This window comes from Castor canadensis, chromosome 12 (assembly GCF_047511655.1).
Source record: "Castor canadensis chromosome 12, mCasCan1.hap1v2, whole genome shotgun sequence".
NCBI lineage: Eukaryota > Metazoa > Chordata > Mammalia > Rodentia > Castoridae > Castor > Castor canadensis.
Genome location: NC_133397.1, coordinates 75,297,242 through 75,319,877, shown reverse-complemented (window position 1 = coordinate 75,319,877; position 22,636 = coordinate 75,297,242). Strand labels below are relative to the sequence as shown.

Here is a 22,636-nt window from a genome sequence, read left to right as displayed (position 1 = left end):
CAGCGCCCGGCCCGGGCCACGCCCCTCGGCGCCGCGCGCCAATGCGCCACTGGCGCGGGCCTCCAAGCTTGCTGGGTGGGGGGAGAAAGGGTGGTGCGCTGAGCGAAGCCCGGGCTGAACCACTTTGCGAGACAGGGGGAGGGAGCCGGGATAACCGCCCCTCCTGCAAGTAGCGAGCCATCTTAACCAATTAAAACGAAGGAAAAAACGGAGACGTGACTAGACTGGATTTTTGTACTCTTCCCAGTTGGATGTAGGAGGAAAGGCGCCTCGGGCTTTAGGGATCGGCTCCCCTATGTCATGACATGGCACATCCCTGCCGACCGTTGGCGGGGATGTCTGGCCGCGGGGTCGCGGCCCCCAGCGGTGGCGGCGAGAATCGCGGAGGTTTTGTGCTCTGGTTTTGCTGAGGGTCTTTCTGGCCGCCCACCGCCCCCGCCCCCCCGACATCTCCCACCCCCGCTTTAGATTCCTTGTGTACCGGGATCCTGAGGCTCTCCTGGGGAACGTGGCCATGTTGGCTGGCCAGCGTAGCCTTCTCTACACAGCCATATTCTTCCTCTGTGACTAGAAATTATGAGGGGCCCCGGCGCAGTTGTTAGGAATGTCCAGGTTAATGGCTCTGGTGAAAATGGCTGAAAGCAGGCTAACGAACGCGCAGTGATCGATTTAAACAATTGCTGTCGTCCCTCGCCCCAGCGCTAAAGTTCCTTCCAGGAGGACCCTCGCCCTCCGCTGACCCCGAAGCTGAGGCCGCGCTCTGGCTTTCCTGTCAGAAAGGCGGCTCACGTGGCTGGCCTCGCACCGTCTGGTTTTCAGATGTCGGAGAGGGGAAGGGATGTTGAGTCATTTTAATCCTGTTCAGAATATTGAACGAATATTTATTTTTCTGGGGGTGGGGGAGAGAAGAGTCCTGTCCAAGTTCTCCAACAAGGGGATCTCCTGACAAGGTGATGTGGCCTGTTTGATGACACTCCATCTAAAATGTTCACTTGGGTTTGTGCCACCTTTGCCCATTAAAGGGATCACAGAGAAAAGGGGGGAAAGCAAAAATAACGACGTGAGACCACAGGCGTAGGGCGTCAGAACCCGACTTCGTGGATGGTGCCGCCCCTCTGCTGGGGCTGGGGCCTCAGGCGGCTCTGGAGCAGGTGGCTTGACGGCCCCGGGAGGGAGCGCCCGCGCGTGACGAGAACACCGGGTCCGTGACGCTCTTCGGGAACGGCCTGCTCCGAGCACGGGTGCACTTCACAGCCGGGAGCTGGATGGCGGATAAACAGCTTTGTGACAGCCTCCAGCTGCCAGTGGCCCAGAGAATTCGCTAAATTCTGAAGGAGGAGCCTCCCTCCGTTCACAAACGGCTCGGAACGGTAGCGAGGACGGGCGGGCGAAAGGTGGGAACAAAGGAGGCGCCCAGCCTGTGCGGGGGGGCTCCACAAAAAAGGTAGAGAAAGGCAGGACTAAGTCACAAAAGACACACATTGTTCTTCATTTTTGGTTTTTACTATTCAAGCTAACCCTTCATAGAAAAATAACTGTGACTATTTCATAGGGTTTTTTTTTTTTTGGTTGTTATTTTAATGTTATTTCATCTTCGTTTTAAAAGTAGATTGCTAATTTATTAACTCACAATGAGTAATTAAATTGTCACCTGGAACAAAATGCATGTGTAGACTAGTCAGTGCATTATCTCCCAGCAAAAAAATCTATATGCGAAACCAGGATATAAATAGAAGGTTATTTTATTACTAGTGAAGCAAAAGAAGGGGATTAATTAAATTCAATGATTAGGTCATTAAATCCTGATACCCCTTTGCTACCAGCTCCACAGTGGGCTTCTCTTGCCAAGGAGATTAGAATCAGCTGTACTTAGTGCTTACCTACTTGTCTTTCTTGCTCATAGTATGGGTAATATAGTGATTAAAAACAGAGGTTTTGGAGTCATGCCTCTGCCACTTATTAACAGTGTTGCGTGAGTAAACTCAATACCTCAGTGTCCTCAGCCTGAAAAATTGAGATACTAATACTATCCACATAGGTTTTCTTCAAGGATTAAATAAAATCATGCAAGTGAAGTCTTTAGCACAGTATCTAGTACATAATATATATATGTATTTATTTAATTAGCTATAAAAAATTAGCTGTACTTCCTATGATAACCTTTCAATGGCTTCCATTGCTGTTAGGGCAAAAGCTAAAATCCCTGCATACTCTTATTAAAGGCCTGAATGTGACCTGGCTGCTACTTCTTCAACCTTATTGTACAATATACCCCTCCGTCTTCTACTTTGAATTTCTTTTAATTAGTAACAATTTAGTTGGTTGATTTGCATCAAATAAAGCAGGAGTCAGGCATGATGGTGAATGCTTGTAAATCCCAGCACTTAGGAGGTCAATGCAGGATGATCTTATTTTCAAGGCCAGCCTGGGCTACATAGTGAGACCCTGTCCAAAAAAAAAATACCTCACACAAACAAAGCAGGACGCATTTTCATTAGTTTAATATTATTCATATTGTCCATTCCTGTCATCCATAAACATATATTTATGAGCACGTAGGTACTGAGGCTTTGATATTCCTCATCTCTACCTACTCTAGCACTAAATGAAGGAAAATGCCTGGCTAGCTATCCTTTCCACCCCAGCTCAGTTGCCATGTCCTAGATGAAGCTTTCATCTGAAGTCATGTCTCACAGGGTTCTGTGTTTTCTTTCATGGTACTAAGTGCAGTTTGAAATTAAAGATTTGGTGATTATTTGATGAATGTCTCCAATTCCCAATTAGGTTTGTAAGCTCCATGATGATAAGGTGGTCTGTTTTGCTGAAGCTTACAAATTGCTTAAGAATGTTTGAGAGGGAGAAAGAATAAAGGGAGAGAGGAAAGAAAAGGAAAGGCAAATGAATGTAAGGGATGGCAGAAGAAAGTAGGGAAATGAGAGACTTTGATCATATGAAGTCAATGAAAAGAGGTCCTGCTTTCTTTTAGTCACAATCATTATAATTACTAAAATTGAGAGCTCTTTACTAACAGTAGCACATGGCCTTCCTGTTCTGAGAGGTACAAGATTTCTGATTTCATAGATAATTACCCCGAGGGTAAAATAAACCAGAAATTATGGGTTTATTTCATATTTAGCATTGAGTTTTGTTGACTGTGAAGTGTTGCAAAGCACATAGGAAAAATTTAGTCACTGCCTAAAGGCTCCAGATTTCTCAACCCAAAGTACATTAGTCGAGCAATAGTCCTATGGAAAAGGCCAAGTTGGAATTGAATAAACTATTATTTGTGACTCAGACAGCAAGTAACTCTAGGTCTTATCAATCTGCCAGTTAGGAGAGTTCCAGTAAGGAGAGAAAGCATTAGCTGGGCACCACCGGTGGTTCATACCTGTATTCCTATCTACTCAGGAGGCAGAGATTAGGAGAGGATCAATGTTTGAAGCCAGCCCCAGCAAATGAATCAGGAAACTCTATCTCAATATCCAACACAAACAGGGCTTGGTGGAGTGGCTCAAGTGGAAGAACACCTACCTAGTAAGCATGAGGCCCTGAATTCAAACCCCAGTGCTCCCAAAAAAAAAAAAAAAAAAAAAGAAGCAAAATGTATGTGCATTTTTACATACTAGTAATTAAAGTCAGGTTACTTTCCAAATGGCTGTGAAAGTTCACATTCTCTGCTGCTGGCATGTTTCAAGAGGTTGAGTACTTGGCAAACAAGTGTAAAGTTCTGAATTCAAACCTTAGTACCACCAAAAAAAAATTTGTATTCTCAGCAGGGTATGATACCATTTTCTAATCCCCCACTAAGGCCCTTTTAAATTTTTGTGTATGTGACAAATGAAAAATGGTGAAAGAATATTTTTTATAACTTTATCAGGCCTTTGCAAGCAAGATAGAATATCCAGAAACCACAAAGGAAAAGAGACTGATAGATTTAACAACATAAGAATGAAAAATTACTATGTAAATAAAACTCAAATACAAAGAATCAGAACATTTACAACAAATGTGACAAAGTGTTATTATAACAAATGTGACAAAGTGCTAATACCAATTGATAAGAAAAACTAAACAGTCCAGTGAAAACTAGAAAGAAGAGTCCAATTAGGTAGCTCACCAAGAAGAATATGGAAATTACCAGTAAACATATGAAAAAAATCCATCCTTTCATTGATTGGTGGTAGTAGGATTTGAACTCAGGGCCTCACACTTGGTAGGCACATACTCTACTGCTTGAGCCACCCCACAACTCATCCCTTTATTGAGAGGGAAGTGAGTGAGTTCATTTGTATAGAGACTTTGGGGAAAACCAAAGGCATGGAAGCATCTGGGTCTAAGGATAAGAGGAGAAATGTAAATTAGGATGCCATGTCTCTGTTTTCCCCTTGGTTTGTCCTCTGGGTTGCTATCATCATGTTGATGATGCTTTCAAGAATTTCTGGATCCAAGCACTAGGATTCAAATCTCCCTCCTAAGTATGGATATAGCTCTCTGTATTAAACCATGTCTATGTGTGCACCATTCAGTGACTCTTACTGGGCTAGTTCTGTTACTGCTTAATCCCTTTGTTCATTGTCTAGAGCGTGGCTCTAGACCTTGAATCATCAGTATCTTGGTTAGGACAGGAAAAGATCATTTTTGCTATCATGTGGCCTTACCACCTTCTTATCCTCGGCTCTCATCTGAAGGCTGGTGACATTCCCAACAGTCAGTGTATCATTTGGGAACTTGCCTTTTTAAACCTATTCTAACCCTTCAGGAGAATGGATACCCACCTCTCAAAACTGGGCTGGGTTTAGACCTGCCCTGAATTCAGGGCTTCCCTGGATGATTGCCAGCTTTGACCAACTAACACAATTATTTATTTGCTTTTGTTCCCATCTCCGGCTTTGCTTACTGGTGCCATGGAAACCCAGGCCTTCTGATGTATCTTTTTACCTCTGATTCTTTTCCCTTGTCGTTTGGATCAGTGCCTTTGGAGCCCTCTCTGACATCTGATTTGGCCTCAGGATCTTTCCACCTCACAGGCAACCAACGGAAGAGCCTGTCCTATGCCCCCGTTAACTGAGGAAGTTGGGGTAGAAATGGTAAGGAACTCCTGTATCCTGCTCTTTATCTTGTGTAGCTCTGTTCCATGGGGGACACAACTGTTACCAGGATTCAAAAGGCTTGAGGACAGAGAATGCTGATTGGGTAAGGCAGTTGGAAGCATGTGGCTCTGCATTGCTTCATAATTCACAGAGACTTTTTACTTGCTTGCTAAGGTTTCTTTCATACTCTGATAATTTTCAGTCCTCAGGCTACCCAGTTCTCCAGGAAGCTTAAATAGTTTGTATTCTTATGATCCCATTTTTCTGGAAAAGGACAGTCCATAAAGGAGAAATGTAAGGAGATTTTGCCTTAACTGTACTTCATGATTAGTGATCTGGCAAAAGAAGAGAGTATAACCCAGGCCAAGTTCAGTGTCTACTGAGAATGATATTCTCTCAGCTGTTGGGAAACAGAGCGAGTCTTTGTCTCCAAACTGGGCCTAGAATGATGTCACCTTTTGTATGCAGTCCTAGAGAACTCTTGGTATCCATCATAAAGGTGACTTAGCAAAGTGATCACCCAATATGAACCACTGGAAGGATCCTTTTCTCTAGACAGGTTTCTACATTGGTACCCACTTTCTAGGCTTCCAGCTGGATTGGAAGTATCAACCCAACTTTCTTGGATTAGGTTATGTGCAGATTAGAACTGGCAAGATCTACTTCTGGAATTTCTTAACAACAGCTTGGATTCAGAGTAATAGGCAATCTTTCTAAGTAGGTAATTCAGAGAAACAGCATTGTAGTTTTAGCTTGACCTCCCCACTCTACCCATTAAGTCAAATCTCTGGGTTTGGGATAGGGCATAAGTATTCTGAAAAAGTGATCCAGATAATTCCAGTGAGCAATCAGAGTTGAAAATTATTAAACTAAAAAAAATTGTTGATTCAATCAGTAATAATAACCTATAACCTTATGCTTTGAAGATGCCTGGTCTACAGCCATACCACCCTGAACGTATCTGATCTTGTCTGAAGATGCCTGTAAGATCCATTTAATAAATATGATGAAATATACTTCTGGACCATGGGCAACTTTGCTGGAAGCAGTGGATTCTCAACTTTAATGTGCACATAAATCACCTAATGATCTCATTATACTATGCATTTTAGCAAAAGTCTATGTTTCTTCTTTACTTTTTTATTTTTTGGCAGTACTGGGGTTTGAACTCAGGACTTCACACTTGCTTCACCACTTGAGCCACACCTCCAGCCTAAGATTCTGCATTTGTTTTTTTGTTTTGTTTTGATGTACTGGGGTTTGAACTCAGGGCCTCACATTTGCTAGGCAGGTGCTCTACCACTTGAGCCACTTCACCAGCCCTAAGATTCTGTAAGCTCCTAGGTGGTGCTACCCCTGCTTGACTATGAACCACACTTTGAGGAGCAAAAATTCAGATCAGTGGTCTGCAAAGTAGAGTAGGGTGCTCCTGGGGTTATGTGAAAGCTTTCCAATGTCTGTCTGAATGTGGCTAGTTTTAAGTTATTCAATTTCCAGACCCCCAACTTCCACATGAGATGTTTTCTAAAACCGATTGACCTGAGGTGGGAGAGTAGGTTCTTCTCTCCTAGTTCCCTTTTCTCTTAATGTATTAAAGACAGGAAGCCTACTTGCCCAGCTAAATCTCACTCTGGAATCCCAAATAATGAAACGTTATAAAATACTGGTTTAGGTATTGAGAAAATGAGTGACTGTGATAACCAACAAATCTTTTACAAGTTAAATCTTGTTTCTGATCACAGTGATAATGAAGCTGTGTGCTTATACTTTCCTTCTTTGTCCTGGTTTTCTGGGGTGTCTGTGGAGCCAGGGCATTGGACAATGGGTTGACAATGACATCTACTATGGGCTAGTTTGCACTGGGGGTGCTTCATATGCAACCTTGACTGCCAGGAAGAACCAGATTCCTGCATCAGTAAGCAGCTCTTCATGCAGATAGCAGAGCTCATGGTTTCTGATGGCTGGAAGGATGCAACTTATGTATAAGTGCCTCTGTATTGATGAGTATTGAATGGCTCCCCAACGAGACTCAAAAGGCAAACTTCAGGAAGACCCTCAGTGCTTTGCTGATGGGATCCACTGCCTAGCTAATTATAGCCATAACAAAGGACTGAAGCTAGGGAATTTATGCAAATGTGGAACTCAAACCCGCACAGGTTTCCCTGGTACTTTTGGATACAATGGTACTGATGCCTAGATCTTTATTAATGGGGAAGAGACCTGCTAAAAGTTGGTAGTGGTTACTGTGACAGTAGGGAACATTTGGTAGACAATTCTATGTGTATGTCATTAGCTCTGAACAGGACTGGCAGAAGCATTGTGTACTCCTGTGAGTGACGCCTTTATATCTGGGCTTTTCATAAATCTAACTACACAGAAATCCAACAATACTGCAATAACTGGAGAAACTGCAGACATTTATGATTCTGGCAAAGCCTGAAAATTATCTCAGACTGGACAGCTTCTAACCAGTGAGAGAATTATTTATGTTGCTGGACCAGGGGGTTGGAAGGACCCAGATAAGTTAGTGATTGGCAACTTTGACCTTAGCTGCTAACACAGATGGCCTTCTGGGCTATCATGGCAATTTCTTTGCTCATGTCTATTGACCTCAGGCACATTAGCCCTCAAGCCATAGCTCTATTTCAGAATCAGGATGTAATTGCCATCAAACATGACCCCCTGCTCAGAAAGGAAGACAATATTGAAATATGGAATCTATCTCTCTCCCCAACATAGCCTGGACTGTGGCTATAATAAACCTGCAGGAAATTGGCGGACTTCGCTCTCATACTATCTGAATTCCTCCTTGCAATTGAAGAGTGTGACCTGTAAGTTAGTTTGCTTCATCACATAGCTCCTCCCTGTGAAAAGGGAGCTTGACCTCTATGAATGGACTTCAGATATAAAAACTCTTGTAAATCCCATAGGCACTGTTCTGCTACAGCTAGAAGAAATAAATCAAAGTACATTAAAAAGCTTACTTTAGGGATGAGGGTGTGTAGCTCATTTGTACAGCATATGCTTAGCATGCATGAGGCTCTGTGTTCAATCCCAGTGCTTAAAATAGAAAATAAAAAGCTCACTTTAAAATATATACAGCTAACAGTAAATAGTCATCCTGCCAGGTATGGTAGTACATGTCTGTAATGCAAGCCCTAGGGATCTGAGGCAGAAGAATCTCAACTTCATGGCCAGCCTGGGGTACATAGCAACATTCTGACTCAAACAAAAAACAAAAAAAGTACACACAATAATGCTTTTTTGTGCAGGATATGTTCCAAGACAGCTCTATCCCCAATGGATTCCCGAAACTGAATAGTACCAAATGCTATTTGTACTGTTTTTTATATATACAGTATTTTTCCTATAATAAAATTTATAAATTAGGCACAGTGAGAGATTAACAATAAATAATAAAATAGAATGATTATATCAATGTATAGTCATGTGCTCCACAATGATGTTTAGTCCGGTAAGATGATATTACCTAGCCATGTCTTAGCCATCTTTGTGTAAGTGTACTCTATGATGTTGACACAATGAGGAAATCACCTAAAAGAATATTTCTAAAAATATTTCTGTTGTTAGGCAATGCATGACTATACTGTAATGAAAGTCATATAAATGTGGTCTCTCTCTCTCTCTCTCTCTCTCTCTCTCTCTCTCTCTCTCTTTTTCTCTTTTAAGGTGGTATTGAAGATAAAACCCAGGACCTCATGCATGCCAGGCAAGCACTTCAGTTGCATCCCCAGCCCTCTCTCTCTCAAGCTCTTCTGTTTGTGATAATGTGAGATGATACATTGTCTATGTGATGAAGCAAAGTGAAAAATGTAGGCACTGAGATGTAGCATTACGCCACCTCATAAGGGTTACTTAGACACAGTGTTATGATATTTCAAGAGTCAGTTTGAGGCTGGCAACATGACTCAAGTGGCAGAGTGCCTGCCTAGCATGCACGAAGCCTTGAGTTCAACCCCAGATACTCCCAAATCAGACAAAAAAAAAAAAAAAAAAAGGAGTCAATCTGATAACCCAGATGGCTGCTAAGTAACAGGTATATACACTGCGGATATGCTGGACAAAGGAATAATTCACGTCCTGGACAGGATGGAACAAGACAGCTTGAGATTTTACAACATTATTCAAACTGTATGCAATTTAAAATTTATGTATTGTTAACTTCTGAAGTTTCTGGTTTAATTTTTTTTTTTGGTGGGGGGCGGTGTTGGGGATTGAACTCAGGGCTTCATGGTTGGTAGGCAAGAGTTCCAACACTTGAGCCATGCCCTCAGACCTTTTTGCTTTTAGTTTTTCAGATAGTATCTCTCACTTTTGCCTGAGGGTAGGCCTCCGACTATGATCCATCTAGCTCCATCTCCTGAGTACCTTGGATTACAGGCAGGCACCACCATGCCTGCTCCTATTTAATACTTTTGAACACAGTTGATTTCAGGTAACTCAAACCACAGAAAACAAAACTGCAGATAAGGGAGGACTACTATATTTTGTGGCTAACATGACTACCCTAGTTCCTGTTTACCTTTTGTCTACTCCCACTTAAAAAGCTCTATTTCCAGACTGGTACTGTGACTCAAGTGGCAGAGCCCAAGGCCCAGAGTTCAATCACCAGTACAAACAAACAAACAAACTCTAAGCTGGACATAGGTGGTTCATGTCTGTAATCATGGGCTACTGGGGAGGCAGAGATCAGGAGGATCAAGGTTCAAAGCCAGCCCACGCAAATAGTGTTGAAGATCCTATCTGAAAAATATTCTGTACCTGTGTAGGTAGATGGAAAAATGAGACCTGTTGAAACTCTTCCAGGAATGCAGGGGGGAATAAAAGAGAATGATGGAAGGGGTGAATTCACCTATGATATACTGTAAGAAATTTTGTAAATGTTACAATGTACTCCCAGTATAACAATAATAAAAATAAATTAGAAAAAATATTCAATACATACAAAAAAGGGTTGTTGGAGTGGTTTAAACAGTAGAGCACCTGTCTAGCAAGCATAAGGTCCTCAGTTCAAACCCCAATACCACCAAAAAAAAAAAAAAAAGATACTTTGATCATATTTACCCGTCTATTGCCCTCTCTTGTCCTCCTTTCCCGAGTCCCCTTTCTCTTCCCAAAGAGTCCCCAGTCTACTTTCATGTTTAAAAAAAAATTTTAAAGTAGGGTCTTGCCATGTTTCCCAGGCTGGCCAAAAACTCCTGGACTCAAGTGCTCCTCCTGCCTCAGCCTCCCAGGTAGCTGGGATTACAGGTTCATACCCACTGTATCTCACTAAAACAAACAAACCAACAAACAAACATAATTTTGGATCATAGATCACTGTGTATGTGAGGGTTGTTGGCATTTAACTCAGAAGCAACTCCTTTAACAGAATTCATTCCATTACTGTTTGTTCATGTGAGTAAGATCATTCAGCGCTTACACCTACAAAAGTGAAAAATAGGATTAGAATCAATAATGGACCTTGTCTACTTCTAGCAATAAGTAATATTCTCCTGTGGATTTATACAATGATTGGGATTAAAAAAAAAAAAAACCCGAAACCCATCTAGTTGGGCACCAGTGCCTCACACCTGTAAATCCTAGCTGAGATTGGGAGGATCAAAGTTTGAGGCCAGCCTGGGCAAAAAGTTCATGAGATGTCATCTCCAAAATAACCATAGCAAAGTGGACTGGAGGTGTGGCTCAAGTGGTGGAGTGCCTGCTTTGCAAGCATGAAGCCCAGAGTTCAAACCCCAGTCCCACCAAAAAAAAACAAAAGTCCCATCCACCTCATAGATACACATAGATACATACTTATGTAATTTGCCTTTTTTGATTGCTAATTAGAAAAAAATTATATTTGTTATTTTAATCAATCATGTACTAATTATTATATTGATAACTTAAAGCAAAGGAAATTTTGCTGAGTCTTAGAGACTTAGGACTTTTATTTTACTTGTTTTTGATGGGATTGGGGGTTGAACACAGGGCTTCACATTTGCAATGCAAATGTTCTACTGCTTGAGCTATACCTCCAGTCCATTTTGCTGTGGTTATTTTGGAGACGGAGTCTCTCAAACTATTTGCCCTTGTTGACCTCAAACTGTGATTCTCCCAATATCAGCCTTCCAAGTAGCTAGAATTACAGGCAGGAGCCACAAGTGCCCGACTGAGACATATGACTTTAATAAACATTTTTTAATACATTTGAAGTACTGGAGCTTGAACTCAGGACCTCATGCTTTCTAGGCAGGTGCTGTACCATTTGGGCCATGCCTCTGGTCCAATACTTAACTGTCCCCCACCCCTATTTTTTGGTGGTAGTACTGGGTAGGATTTGAACTCAGAGCCTTCAACTTGTTAGGCAGGTGCTCTACCTCTTCAGGCACTCCACCAGTCTGTTTAAATGTATATGTACTTGTTTTCAAGATGCTAGGGATGGAACCCAGGAAGTATCACACGTGCTAGGCTAGGCAAGCACTCTCACTGAACTGCATCCCCAGCCTACATGCATGTTTTAGTGCAGAGTGATAGGGTGATAATTAAGCCTTTCAAGATAAACCATGAAACAACATCAGAGTAAGATATCTTTTTTCTCTCTTTTGTTTCCTTGTTTTTTGTTTTGTTGTTGTTGTTGTTGTTGAGGCAGGGTCTTGCTATGTAGTGCAGGCTGGTCTGAACTCCTGGGCTCAAGCAATCCTTCTGCCTCAGTTACCTGAATAGCTGGGACTACCACTGCATGCCACAGCTAGTTGTAAGTATTCTTTATTTGCCAAATTGATAGGAGGAAAATAGTCCATAAAAACCAAAAATTCCACCTCAAATTTTTAGGTTTTTTCAGTTTGCATAAAAGTGATTGCAAAAGAGACAACTCATTATGTCACAGGCAGAAACTTCATGGTATTTCATGATATGAGGGCAAGTCTAAGTAGCATGGGAAAATGTGGAAAGTATGATTCTCTGTGGGCCAAAATAGTATGTAAATATGATTAGTCAACATTTTGTGCTGAGTAATTCTTATTTTGTTTTGTCATTTTGAGATGGTGTCTTGCAATGCTGCCCAGGCTGGTCTCAAACTTGTGGGATTAATGATCCTTTCACCTTAGCCTCTGGAGTGCCTGGGATTACAGGTGTACACCATCATGACTGGCTTGTGCTGGACAATTCTTTGAGTGGGAGGCTGTCCTGTGCATTATAGGATATGTAGCAGTATCTCTGGCCTCTACCCATTAGATGCCAGTAACACCCTGCACCCCTGCACCCAACTTGTGACAACTAAAATGTGCTCCTGATTGAAATCCAGCAAGATGCAAGAACATTGTAGGGTTGTCACTAATGATAGAATTCATAACTCAGGGTCTAAATTGCCCATACCTGGTTTAGAAGTTAGCCATGTTTTCATTCCCTTTGAGAACTGGAAGGAAGTTGTAGGCTGCTAAAGTCTTACAGGATGAAGCCCACGGCCTTGCAGAAAGTATGAGGCAATTGTCTATAGACTACTACAGGGAGTCTCTACTGGCCCTGAAGGAAGTAGTCCCATTGGCTGGGTTTATGGACATTGGGCACGGGAGAGTAGTGACACAGGCAAGGAGGTGGTAAAGGTGGTGAAGCAGGGTTGAGCCTGGCCACTGCCCCCTTTTGCCAAGGCAGAGCATTAGCAGTGTGTTCTTGGTTCAGCCTGAGAGCCAAGAGCACCAGCTGACCATTGGATGACACATGTTTGACCCAGGTGATCCAAACACCATCTAGGAACGCAGGAAGTGTGTGTGTGTGTGCATGTAAGGGTGTCTGTAGGGCCTTTCACTTTTAGGGACAAGACATACTGGTGAATGTCACCATCTGCCATCTTTATAGGGGTGTCCCAGACCAGGACAGAAGTGGCTCTTGCTGCATAAGTACCTAGTTGATAAAATATCTCAAAATCTATAAATTCACTACCCATAGTCCAACACTGCAAGGAAATGCTAGCTCCCTGTAGCTCAGTGACTCATACTATTTTTTATGGTCCAAAGAAAGCTATGAAACATACACACACACATATACAATTTTTATATATGATTTCTGAAGCTCAATCATATACTACAAGTTCAGAATCCTTGTATCTCTCACAAATTTAAATTAACTTTCTCAAGTGTCCTGTAGTCCCACAACTATCAAACAATTCTAAAGAAATATTAGCATTCAATATGTATTTTGTGTGGGTTTGAGCCACTCCACCAGCCCTTTCTTATGATGTTTTTTTAAGGTAGGTCTCTGGAACTATTTCCCTGGGCTGGCTTCGAATTGCCATCCTCCTGATTTCTACCTCCTGAGTAACTAGGATTACAGGGATGAGCCACCAGCGCCCAGCTTATCTCAGTTCTTGGTTTGGGAGAGATTCTGCAGAAGTTGTTATCACTTGTCCTGATGTTCTCTTCCTTTGGGGCAGTTTTTTCCATCCTTCCTTATAATAATGTTATCGATAAATCCTGTCCTTCCTGGATTCCAAGGTGACTGTAAGATGAGTGGTTTAGATAAAGGCAAATACAAATGGAGGCAGGGAAGCCAAGTTTTTCTCCTGTTTTTAGTTAATTCATGGGTGCAAGTAAGGAGTCAGTGCTTTTCAGCAAAAGCAGTATAAACATGTTTTTTACTAGCGGCTGTAAAGTGGAATCTAGTTGTGGTTTTAATTTGCATTTCTGTAATGACCAATAAAAAGGCATAAAGTACTGATAAATGCTACAATAGGGATGAACCTTGACAGCATTGTGATTCATATGAACTGTCTAGAATAGGCCAGTCCATACACACAGAACGTAGATGAATGTAGATGAATGGTGGCCACAGGAAGAGGGGAATGGAGAGTAATTACTAATGGGTATGGAGTTTCTTTTGAGGGGGGGGGCGGACAATAAAAATTTCTGGAATTAGATAGTGGTTATTATTACACAGCTATGTGAAAATGCTAAAAATCATTGATACACACTAAAAAGGGAGAATGGCATTGAATTATATTTCAATAAAAAAACTTTTTAAATTTTTTATTTATTTATTTTTATTCATATGTGCATATAATGTCACAATAAAAAACTTTTGTTTAAATTTTGGAAAAATAACAGCAAAAGGTGGCAGAGAGATGGGGGGGAGGTGGCACAAACAATGTATACACATGTAAGTCAATATAAAAATAATAAAATAAAAGGAGAGGGGAAAAAAAAAGAGCAAAAGCGTATTTATTGCCAGTTCTTTGGCAAACCATTGTTAGCATTCTTTCTGGTTAAGTACAATTTAAAATTGGGTGCAGTGGCTCATGCCTGTAATCCTAGCTACTCAGAAGCAGATATCAGGAATATCCCGGTTCAAAGCCAGCCTTGGCAAATAGTTTTCGAAACCTTTTTTGAAAATAACCAACAGAACTGGCAGAGTGGCTCAAGTGGTAGAGTGCCTGCCTCACAAGCCTGAGGCCCTCAATTCAAGCCCCAGTACTGCCAAAAAATAAATAAATAAACATATGTGGAATATATATACAAGTAATATATTAGTTTCATCTTTTTTTTTTTTTGTGGTACAGGGTATTGACCCAGGGTCTCATGCATGCCATGCAAGTGCTCTACCACTGAACTGTATCCCCAGCCCTAATTTTATCAGATTTCAAATCACTTTGTCATTAGTATTTTCCATGTCATCACCCAGTCTTTGTATTCATAACTAAAGCATTCCATAATAATAAATTCAGAGGATTTATTAATCCCATTATATAAACAACACTGTAAATGAACTTTGTGCAAACAACCTTTTTCTTATATTTGGAAATCTTTTTTTAGGACAGATTTCCCAAGTACAATAATGGGTCAAAGTAGAAGTACCAGATCAAAGCTTAAGCTTATTGACTTATAGTTGCTACAGTTGTTTTCTGAAGAGTCAAATGGCTTGGTGTCTGGCCAGTTCCCCTGCCACCTGTACTCACTGTTATGCCCAGACTGGGAGAAGAGAGAAGCTGGTGCTGACCCAGCAGAAAGCTCTGGGTGGTCAATGAGCTCTGGGAGCTGGCCAGCCAAAAACCAGTGGACAGAAAGCACAGGAAGTGGTCCTTACTAGAACTTTCTGGGGCTGCTCAATCCTCTGATTCATTTACTTCGGCAAAGGTGAAAATCTGGTTGCAGGCGAAATTGAAGTAGTACAGCACCTGCCTAGCAAGCATGAAGCTCTAAGCTTGAACCCCAGTACCACCAAAAATAAAAAAAGAAAAATCTATTAACTTCCCTGGGAAAGTAGGCAATGGTTCAAACGTCCAGACTCAATAAAGTATCCACTATATAGGCAAAGGATATCATGTTTACAAGAAATAACAAACAAGCCAATAAAATGAAAATATATTCAACCTCACTTATAGTCAAAGAAATACAAAGCAAAATGAGATTCAATTTTTTTTTTTATCTATCAGACTGGAAACCAAATAAAAGTTTGGTAATTCCCGGTGTTTAAAAGATTATGGAGAAAAAGGTACTTTCATACATTGTTGCTGCGAGTGTAAACAGATCCAAGTCTTGTGCAGGGTGATTTAGCAATGTCTATCAACATTTGGAATACTTGTATTCTTGATTCAGCAATTCTATCAACAGGAATGTGCTGGAGAGAAATACTGGCAAAATATGCTAAAATCATGTGTGAGGATGTTCACTGCAATATTGTAATAACCAAAAGGGGAAAGCACTCAGACATCCCTCAGCAGGGGACCCATTAAATACATTAATGCATTGGAAAAGTATGCAATCATTAAAACTGAAAAGTAGAACTGTACTTATTGTATGCAAAGACTAAATATTTTGTGGAAGAAAAAAACAGGGCACGTGACAATAAGATGTCATTTGTGTTAATTTAAAAATTGAGATACACATGTATATCCCCGTATACAGGTATACATAACTTTGTACTCAGGAAAGTTACAAAACAAGTGGCTGTAACTTTTGGAGAGTGGTATTGGGAGTAAAGAGGATAGATTTCCTTTTTTTTTGAACCCAGGGCCTTGAACTGTACAAACTAGGGAAATGCTCTACCCATTGAGTCATATCCCCAACCCAAATTTTACTTTTTTTTTAACACTTTTCTATAATATTTGAATTTTTCATACCAGGTGAATATAAAACTTTCAAAATACATCTTTTGAACGTAGAGAAGGAACATGGAGAGATAAAGGAGAGGAAGAGGGTCCTTATATCTTAGGGGATAATGGTTTGTTCTGAACACAGAACAACCTCGTTTTAGCTACATTAATGAAAGCATTGGAACAGATCATTGGGTTTTTGGAGACCAGCAGGGCTATAGCCTGGAGGAGATGTGAGACTAGAATCAATGGAACTAGTTGGAAGATTTTTGCAACAGAACAGGGCTCCAATTTAGGAGGTGATAGTGAGGGTGGTGGATGGCCCCAGTTAGGAGAAGAATAAAAAAAGGAAATCTGAGCCTGGCACCTGTGGCTCATTCGTGTAATCCTAGCTACTCAAGTAGCAGAGATCAGGAGGATCACGGTTTGAAACCAGTTCAAGAAACCCTATCTCAAAAAAACCCACCACAAAAACAGGACTGGCGCAGTGGTTCAAGAGGTAAGAGTGCCTGCCTAGCAAGCAGAAGCCCTGAGTTCAAACTCCAGTGCAGCCAAAAAGAAAAAGCGGGGAGGCGGGGCGGGGAGAGGTGGTCTGACAGCCTAAGTGCCTGACTAGATAGAGGATAAGTAAGAGGGAGGGATTAAGGAGCCAACTCAGGCATCAGCCCCTTGTGTAGTCAAGTGCAAAGCATGCTGGCCAAGGAAACAGCCAGAAAAGGTTAGGGAAGAAATCAAGTTAAATTTTGAGAAGGATGGGTTGAGGAACATACTGAGTTTGAACACCCTGATATATGGATCTGAAACTCATAGAATTGTGGATGAGAGATGAAAATGTTACAGGATGGGTGGTCTAAGGAGACCCTGATCCAGGAGATCTCAGGGCCTTGCATCTCTGAAACAGAGAACTGGACAGGGCCACAAATTGCAAAGCAGTAGCAAAGTTTTATTGAAAGAAAAAGAAAGAATAGGCACCACAAGAGAAAGGACAGTGGGCCCCGGCCAGGTGGCACAGAATTACTGATCTTTGCTCAAAGAGCAATTTATAAGTTTTAAGGGCAAACCATGGGAAAAATCTGGGCAGTCATGGCAGGAGGGGATGGGGTGATTTAACAGGACTGATTGACAAGGTCTTGTTATTGTTCTGCACATGCATTTGTGTTGATTCCCAAGTCTAATTGTGTGTATGAGATGCAACCAACATTTATAAGGTCTTACATAAAGGGCTTTACCAGAGAGGTCAAATTGAGGACTGATTCCCCATTATGGGGCATGTGCCATCTTCTATCTGCATCAGAGAGAGACTCCCTTATCTTTTGGGGAACTTACTTCTGCACAGGGATTTACAATTGAAAAGAAATTTTTAACTGAGGAGATGTTCAAGGGTGGTACTGGGTGGGGAGGAGAAATTCAGCATGGGATGACCTTTTGCTACAGAGGGGAGAGTCCCATGGTGGATTACTTTCTCTGTTACTAGCCTTCTTCAGGATAAGGGGATCTGCTGAGGACCAGATTGGGTTTTGTTTTGTTTTATTTGTTTGGTACTGGGGCTTGAACTCAGGGCCTACACCTTGAGCCACTTCACCAGCCCTTTTTTGTGATGAGTTTTTTCAAGTTAGGGTCTTGAGAACTATTTCCCTGGGCTAGCTTTGAACCGCCTTCCTCCTGATCTCTGCCTCCTGAGTAGCTAGGATTACAGGTGTGAGCCACTGGCACCCAGCTCCAGATTGTTTTTTGAAGACACCATATCAGAGAAGATGGCAGTAGAAATTAAGTATAAGAGAATTAGATAGATTAAAAGAGGCCCTGTTCAAGATGGTGAAACCAAAGTTTTGGACCCCAGGCCCAGATTTCTGGGCTTCCACATGTTAGATTCGGCCACTTGCCCCTATGTGCCAAATAAAGAGTTGGTGGTGGTGCAGAAAAAGGAAATTTATTACACGGCCGAGGGACATGCCGTGGGAAAGCAAAGTTAGTACTCAGCCCATCCTCAGCCATCTTCAGATACAGACAATAGACAATTAGGGCAGGGGCAAATGGTATGCATAAACAGTCCCAGCACAGGTGTGTTCCAGTGGGTCATTGTCTTAGTCCTTGTTTTGGGTAAGGTTCTGAAACCAAACCTGGAGTTTTGGACTCTAGGCCCAAATTTCCGAGATTCCACATGCCGGGTCTGGCTACTCGCCCCTATAAGCCAAATAAAGAGACATGGTGAAGGGCAGTGAAAGGAAGTTTATTACATGGCCCAGGACACCTGAGGGGAGAGGCAGAGTAAGCACTCAGCCATCTTCAGCCATCTTTGGGGTACAGACATGAGCTTTTGCTTTATATAGACAGTCTTTCCGATCTTAGTCTCCCAAGTAGCTAGATTTTCTGTTGGTGACCGACAGAAATGTACATACTTGAAATGTACAGATACAGAATTTTCACAAACTGAAGAACCTTATGAAAGCAGCACTCAGGTAAATCAAGCACCAGATGAGGAATGTGAGTTCAAGGACAGCCTGGGCTACATAGTGAGACGGTCTCAAAACACTCCCTACCACCCTCAATAAAAAAAGGAAAAAAGTATGACAGTAACCAAAGCTCCTTGTACTTATGCTTTCTATCTCTTTTACCAGGGGATACTATCTAGTCTTCCAATGGCATAGATGAGCTTTTGGCTAATTTTATAATTTTAAAAATGAATCAAAAATAGTACATATTTTTGTCAGCTTTTTTTTTTTAACTAACATGTTTGCTAGATTCATTTGTATCATTGCATGATGTCATAGATAGTTCATTTCCATTTCTGTATAATATGCCATTATTATATTACATCATTTTATTGATCCATTCAGATATGGGGTTGATTATTTGGGGAATTTCCTGTTTGGAGCTCTTGTAATGTCAGGTATGGTAGAACTTACTGAAGAACAAAGCAACATGTGATCAGGTTGCTTTTGAAGACAGCATTAAGACAATGGCTAAATACCTGGGAGAGGCAGCCTTCTGCTCAATAATGATACCAGCTAATATTTGTAGAGTACTGACCATAAGCCGGCCCTTGGTGTGTTAGCTTAGAGCTGGTATCCATAAATTCAATAAGAAAACAACTTTTTAAATAATGAGACTTGAACATGAGCTGCCTGGTGAAACTGTGATCATCTCATGGCTACAGACAGAAGACCTCCCATGCCCAGTGCTGGCAGCTCATACCTGTAAGTCTAGCTACTTGGGAGGCAGAGATTAGTAGGATCATGGTTCAAGGCCAGCCCAGGCAAATAAGTCGTGAGACTCTATCTTGAAAATACCGAACAAAAAAAGGACTGGCAGAGTGGCTCAAGTGATAGAGCACCTGCCTAACAAGTGTGAGGCCCTGAGTTCAAATATCAGTACTGCCAAAAAAAATAACAATAAAGAATAACAATAAAGCCTCCCACATTTGGCTCCCTGCCCTACTCCCTACCCCACTCCTAATGGATCTGCATTCTTTTCAGAAAGTGGTCTCCTGAAGTACTGATTTGGGGCCCGGTCATAGCAGATAAATTACAAAGCCTTTCTCTCAGGAGCTTCCTTCTAGTCCTCTCCCTTCTTTCCCTCTCCTCACCACCCCCTGCATGTTTGCCAGTATTGCTCTCTCCCTTCCAATGACTTAAAACAGTTACCTAGTAGGAAGAAATCTAGCAGGAATGGTGGGAAGAGGGTGTACAGGGCCACAGCAGGTCTGGCTTTTCAGAGTCCTTTTAGTTAAACTAACGTTTGTTTTTGTTTTATACCAAAAAATGTGAGGCAGGAGCAAGGACATTTGCAAAGTGCCCTGAGGGGAGAAAATGCAGAAGAAATCCTTCTCTAGATATATCTGTCCAATTTGTAACTTGATGCCTTAGAAAGAAGATAAACCCAGACAAATAAATCTGGGTTGCTGCATGCAAAAAAGTATTTGTTAGGAGAAGCAAAATGTTATCCTTGCAGGGTACACTGTGCTGCTGGCTCTGGGACAAGATGTTTTATCTCTGCATTGGCGCCCAAGGCCTAAGCCTGGCGACTATGGAATCACAGAAGAGAGCAGTAGTCAGAGCCAGACAAGCAGGCTGTGGAGAGCTGGGCCTGCTGCCTCCCATCCTGTCTGCCTTCCCCCTCAACCTTTCAGTTCCAGAACCCTGCTCTTGCCTCATTCTTGTTCCTTCTGAGTCCTCTAATTTTATTTTATTTTATTTTTCAGAAGCTGGATGACACATGGGCAGATTCCAGAAGCCTTTCTCTCCTCCACTCCAGCAGTCATAATTCACGTCTTTAATTTCTTTTCTATTGGCTAGAGCCAGACACATGCTAACAGTGTTAACATGATAAATATCAGTAGTCCTGACCTTTTCTCTGGGTCCTCAAGGTGCCCTGATGCCCCCCAGCTCTGCCTTGTTTGTGCTTAAAGTGGATTAGCACTTACTGTGGGCCTCCAAGGCCCTGCATTTGGGCTCAGTGAGAATCAAAACAGAGATTACCTTATTTGACTTAAAAAATTTTCCACTTGAAGGATAGACTCCTCCAGAGAAATCCACTGGGGCTTACACATATACAGCTTTAAACTGGATTTTAAAAATAGTTTGCCAGCTGTTTGGTAGGTCACACTTTGGGTTCTGGCCCTTGATTGATGTTGGGTCCATTTGGGAAACAAATGGGGAGAGGGGGCTGCCAAGGCTGCAGGGCCCTGGATGCCTGTGGACTTTCCCAGGAGCCCTGGCAGTTGTTGCCATGGCCTTTAGAAAACCTCAGATCCCTGAATCTGCACCTCACCCAGAGAAAACGACCACGGAGCCCACGCCTCCCCAGGCTTCATCTCATTCCCTCTCTGCCCCCCAGACTAAGTCTGAAAGAAAAGCAATGAAGGAGGACTGTTCTCAACTGGAGGGTCTTTCACACTTTTCATAGCTACATATTCATTTTTTAAAATAAATTTTTTTTCTTTTATTCATATGTGCATATACATATTCATTTTAGCTCATTGTGTAGCTAACTTTCAGGTGACACATACAGGGACCCTTTGTGCAGAACTCTCATCTCTTTCTTCTATTCCTGCCTGACTGCTTTTCATCTCTCAGGTCTTAGTCAGAATGTCATTTTCTCTGGGAAGAATGAGGGGCTACAGGGTGTGGTACTTATGATCACCAGCATGCCAGGGTTTGAATCCTGTGTCAGCATAAGTGTGACCTTGTGGTAGTTACATAATCCCTCTGTGGCTCTCAGTTTCATCTTCTGCAAATGGGAATAATACTTACCTCATTGAGATTGTTGCAAGATGAGGATCCAGTGAGTTCATACATGCTGTAAAGAATATTGTTGTAAAATGCTGAGAACATGGCCTGTCAAATAACAAGTCTACACTTAACAAGTCTATCTCCAGGGTTTGCTTGCCTGTGCTCCCTTAGCCTCCTGCACTTTTCCTATGCAGCACCTGTCTGAGTTTATCTTTATTGCTTAATTTATTGTCTCCTCCTCTAGGGCAGGAACCAGCATGTTTTGCTTTCCACTGTCTAGTCCTCACAACCTAAACCATTCCTGGTGTATGAGATCCTCAAGAAATATTTATGACTATAATAATAAATGAAAGCACTGGTAGAGTGGCTCAAGCAGCAGTGCACATAAAAAAAAAAAAAAAAAAAAGAAATGCTAAAAGGCAAATGTGATCCAGAAGACAGAAACTCAGGCCTCTTAGTTCATTTTTTTTCCATTTATATTTGCTTAATCTATAACCTTGGCCTTTTCATTTCGTTGGTCTTACTGTTAAACAAAGAGAGAGTTGATGAGGTTTTTTTGTTTTGTTTTGTTTTCTTTTATTCATATGTGCATACAATGTTTGGGTCATTTCTCCCCCTTTCACCCCGCCCTCTGAGTTGATGAGTTTTGAGTTCTGGGATTATGAAGAAAAGGTTTAATAATCACATCTTTTTTTTTTTTTTGGTGGTGGTGGTATTAGGGTTTGAACTCAGAGCCTCACACTTGCTATTTTTTTCTTTTATTCATATGTGCGTATAAATATACCACAAAAGCCAGCCACCAGACCTGTTTTTTTGTGTTGGATATTTTCGAGTACCCAGCTATTTGCCTGGCTGGTTGATCCTCCGTCCTCCTGATGGAGGACATGTCTCCCACCCCCACCCCGTAACTAGTGTTACAGGTATGAGCCACTGGCATCTGGCCATGTGCTCATCTTTGACAGGTTGACAGGGGACTTCCGCCCATCTACATTTCAAGTTTAAATTTCAAGTTTAATTAACTAAATGCTTGCTAAAGAATAGACAACAAATTGAACTGGGTGCCAGTGGCTCACACCTGAAATCCCAGCTAACCAGGAGGCGGAGATCAGGAGGATTGCAGTTCGAAGCCAGCCTGGGCAAATAGTTCACAAGACCCTATCTTGAAAAAAACCTATCACAAAAAAATGACTGGTGGAGTGGCTAAAGATTTAGGTCCTGAGGTCAAACTG

The 22,636-nt window shown here is 41.8% G+C and overlaps 1 protein-coding gene and 1 long non-coding RNA gene across 2 annotated transcripts; both read left to right on the top strand.

Moving 5' to 3' along the window:
* The first annotated feature begins 50 nt into the window (after positions 1 to 50).
* On the top strand, positions 51 to 21,677 carry LOC141414850 (uncharacterized). The gene is made up of 5 exons (XR_012439776.1): positions 51 to 1,394; positions 4,971 to 5,087; positions 8,781 to 8,880; positions 11,743 to 11,847; positions 20,378 to 21,677. It is a non-coding gene; the product is annotated as an uncharacterized lncRNA (long non-coding RNA).
* Positions 5,183 to 7,886, top strand: LOC109686187 (alpha-galactosidase A). Its single transcript, XM_074050989.1, is given in 7 exon segments — positions 5,183 to 5,193; positions 6,844 to 6,940; positions 6,942 to 7,070; positions 7,072 to 7,294; positions 7,297 to 7,562; positions 7,564 to 7,639; positions 7,642 to 7,886. Coding segments are annotated over 7 exon segments (990 nt in total). The 3' UTR covers positions 7,830 to 7,886.
* Positions 21,678 to 22,636: the final 959 nt, after the last annotated feature.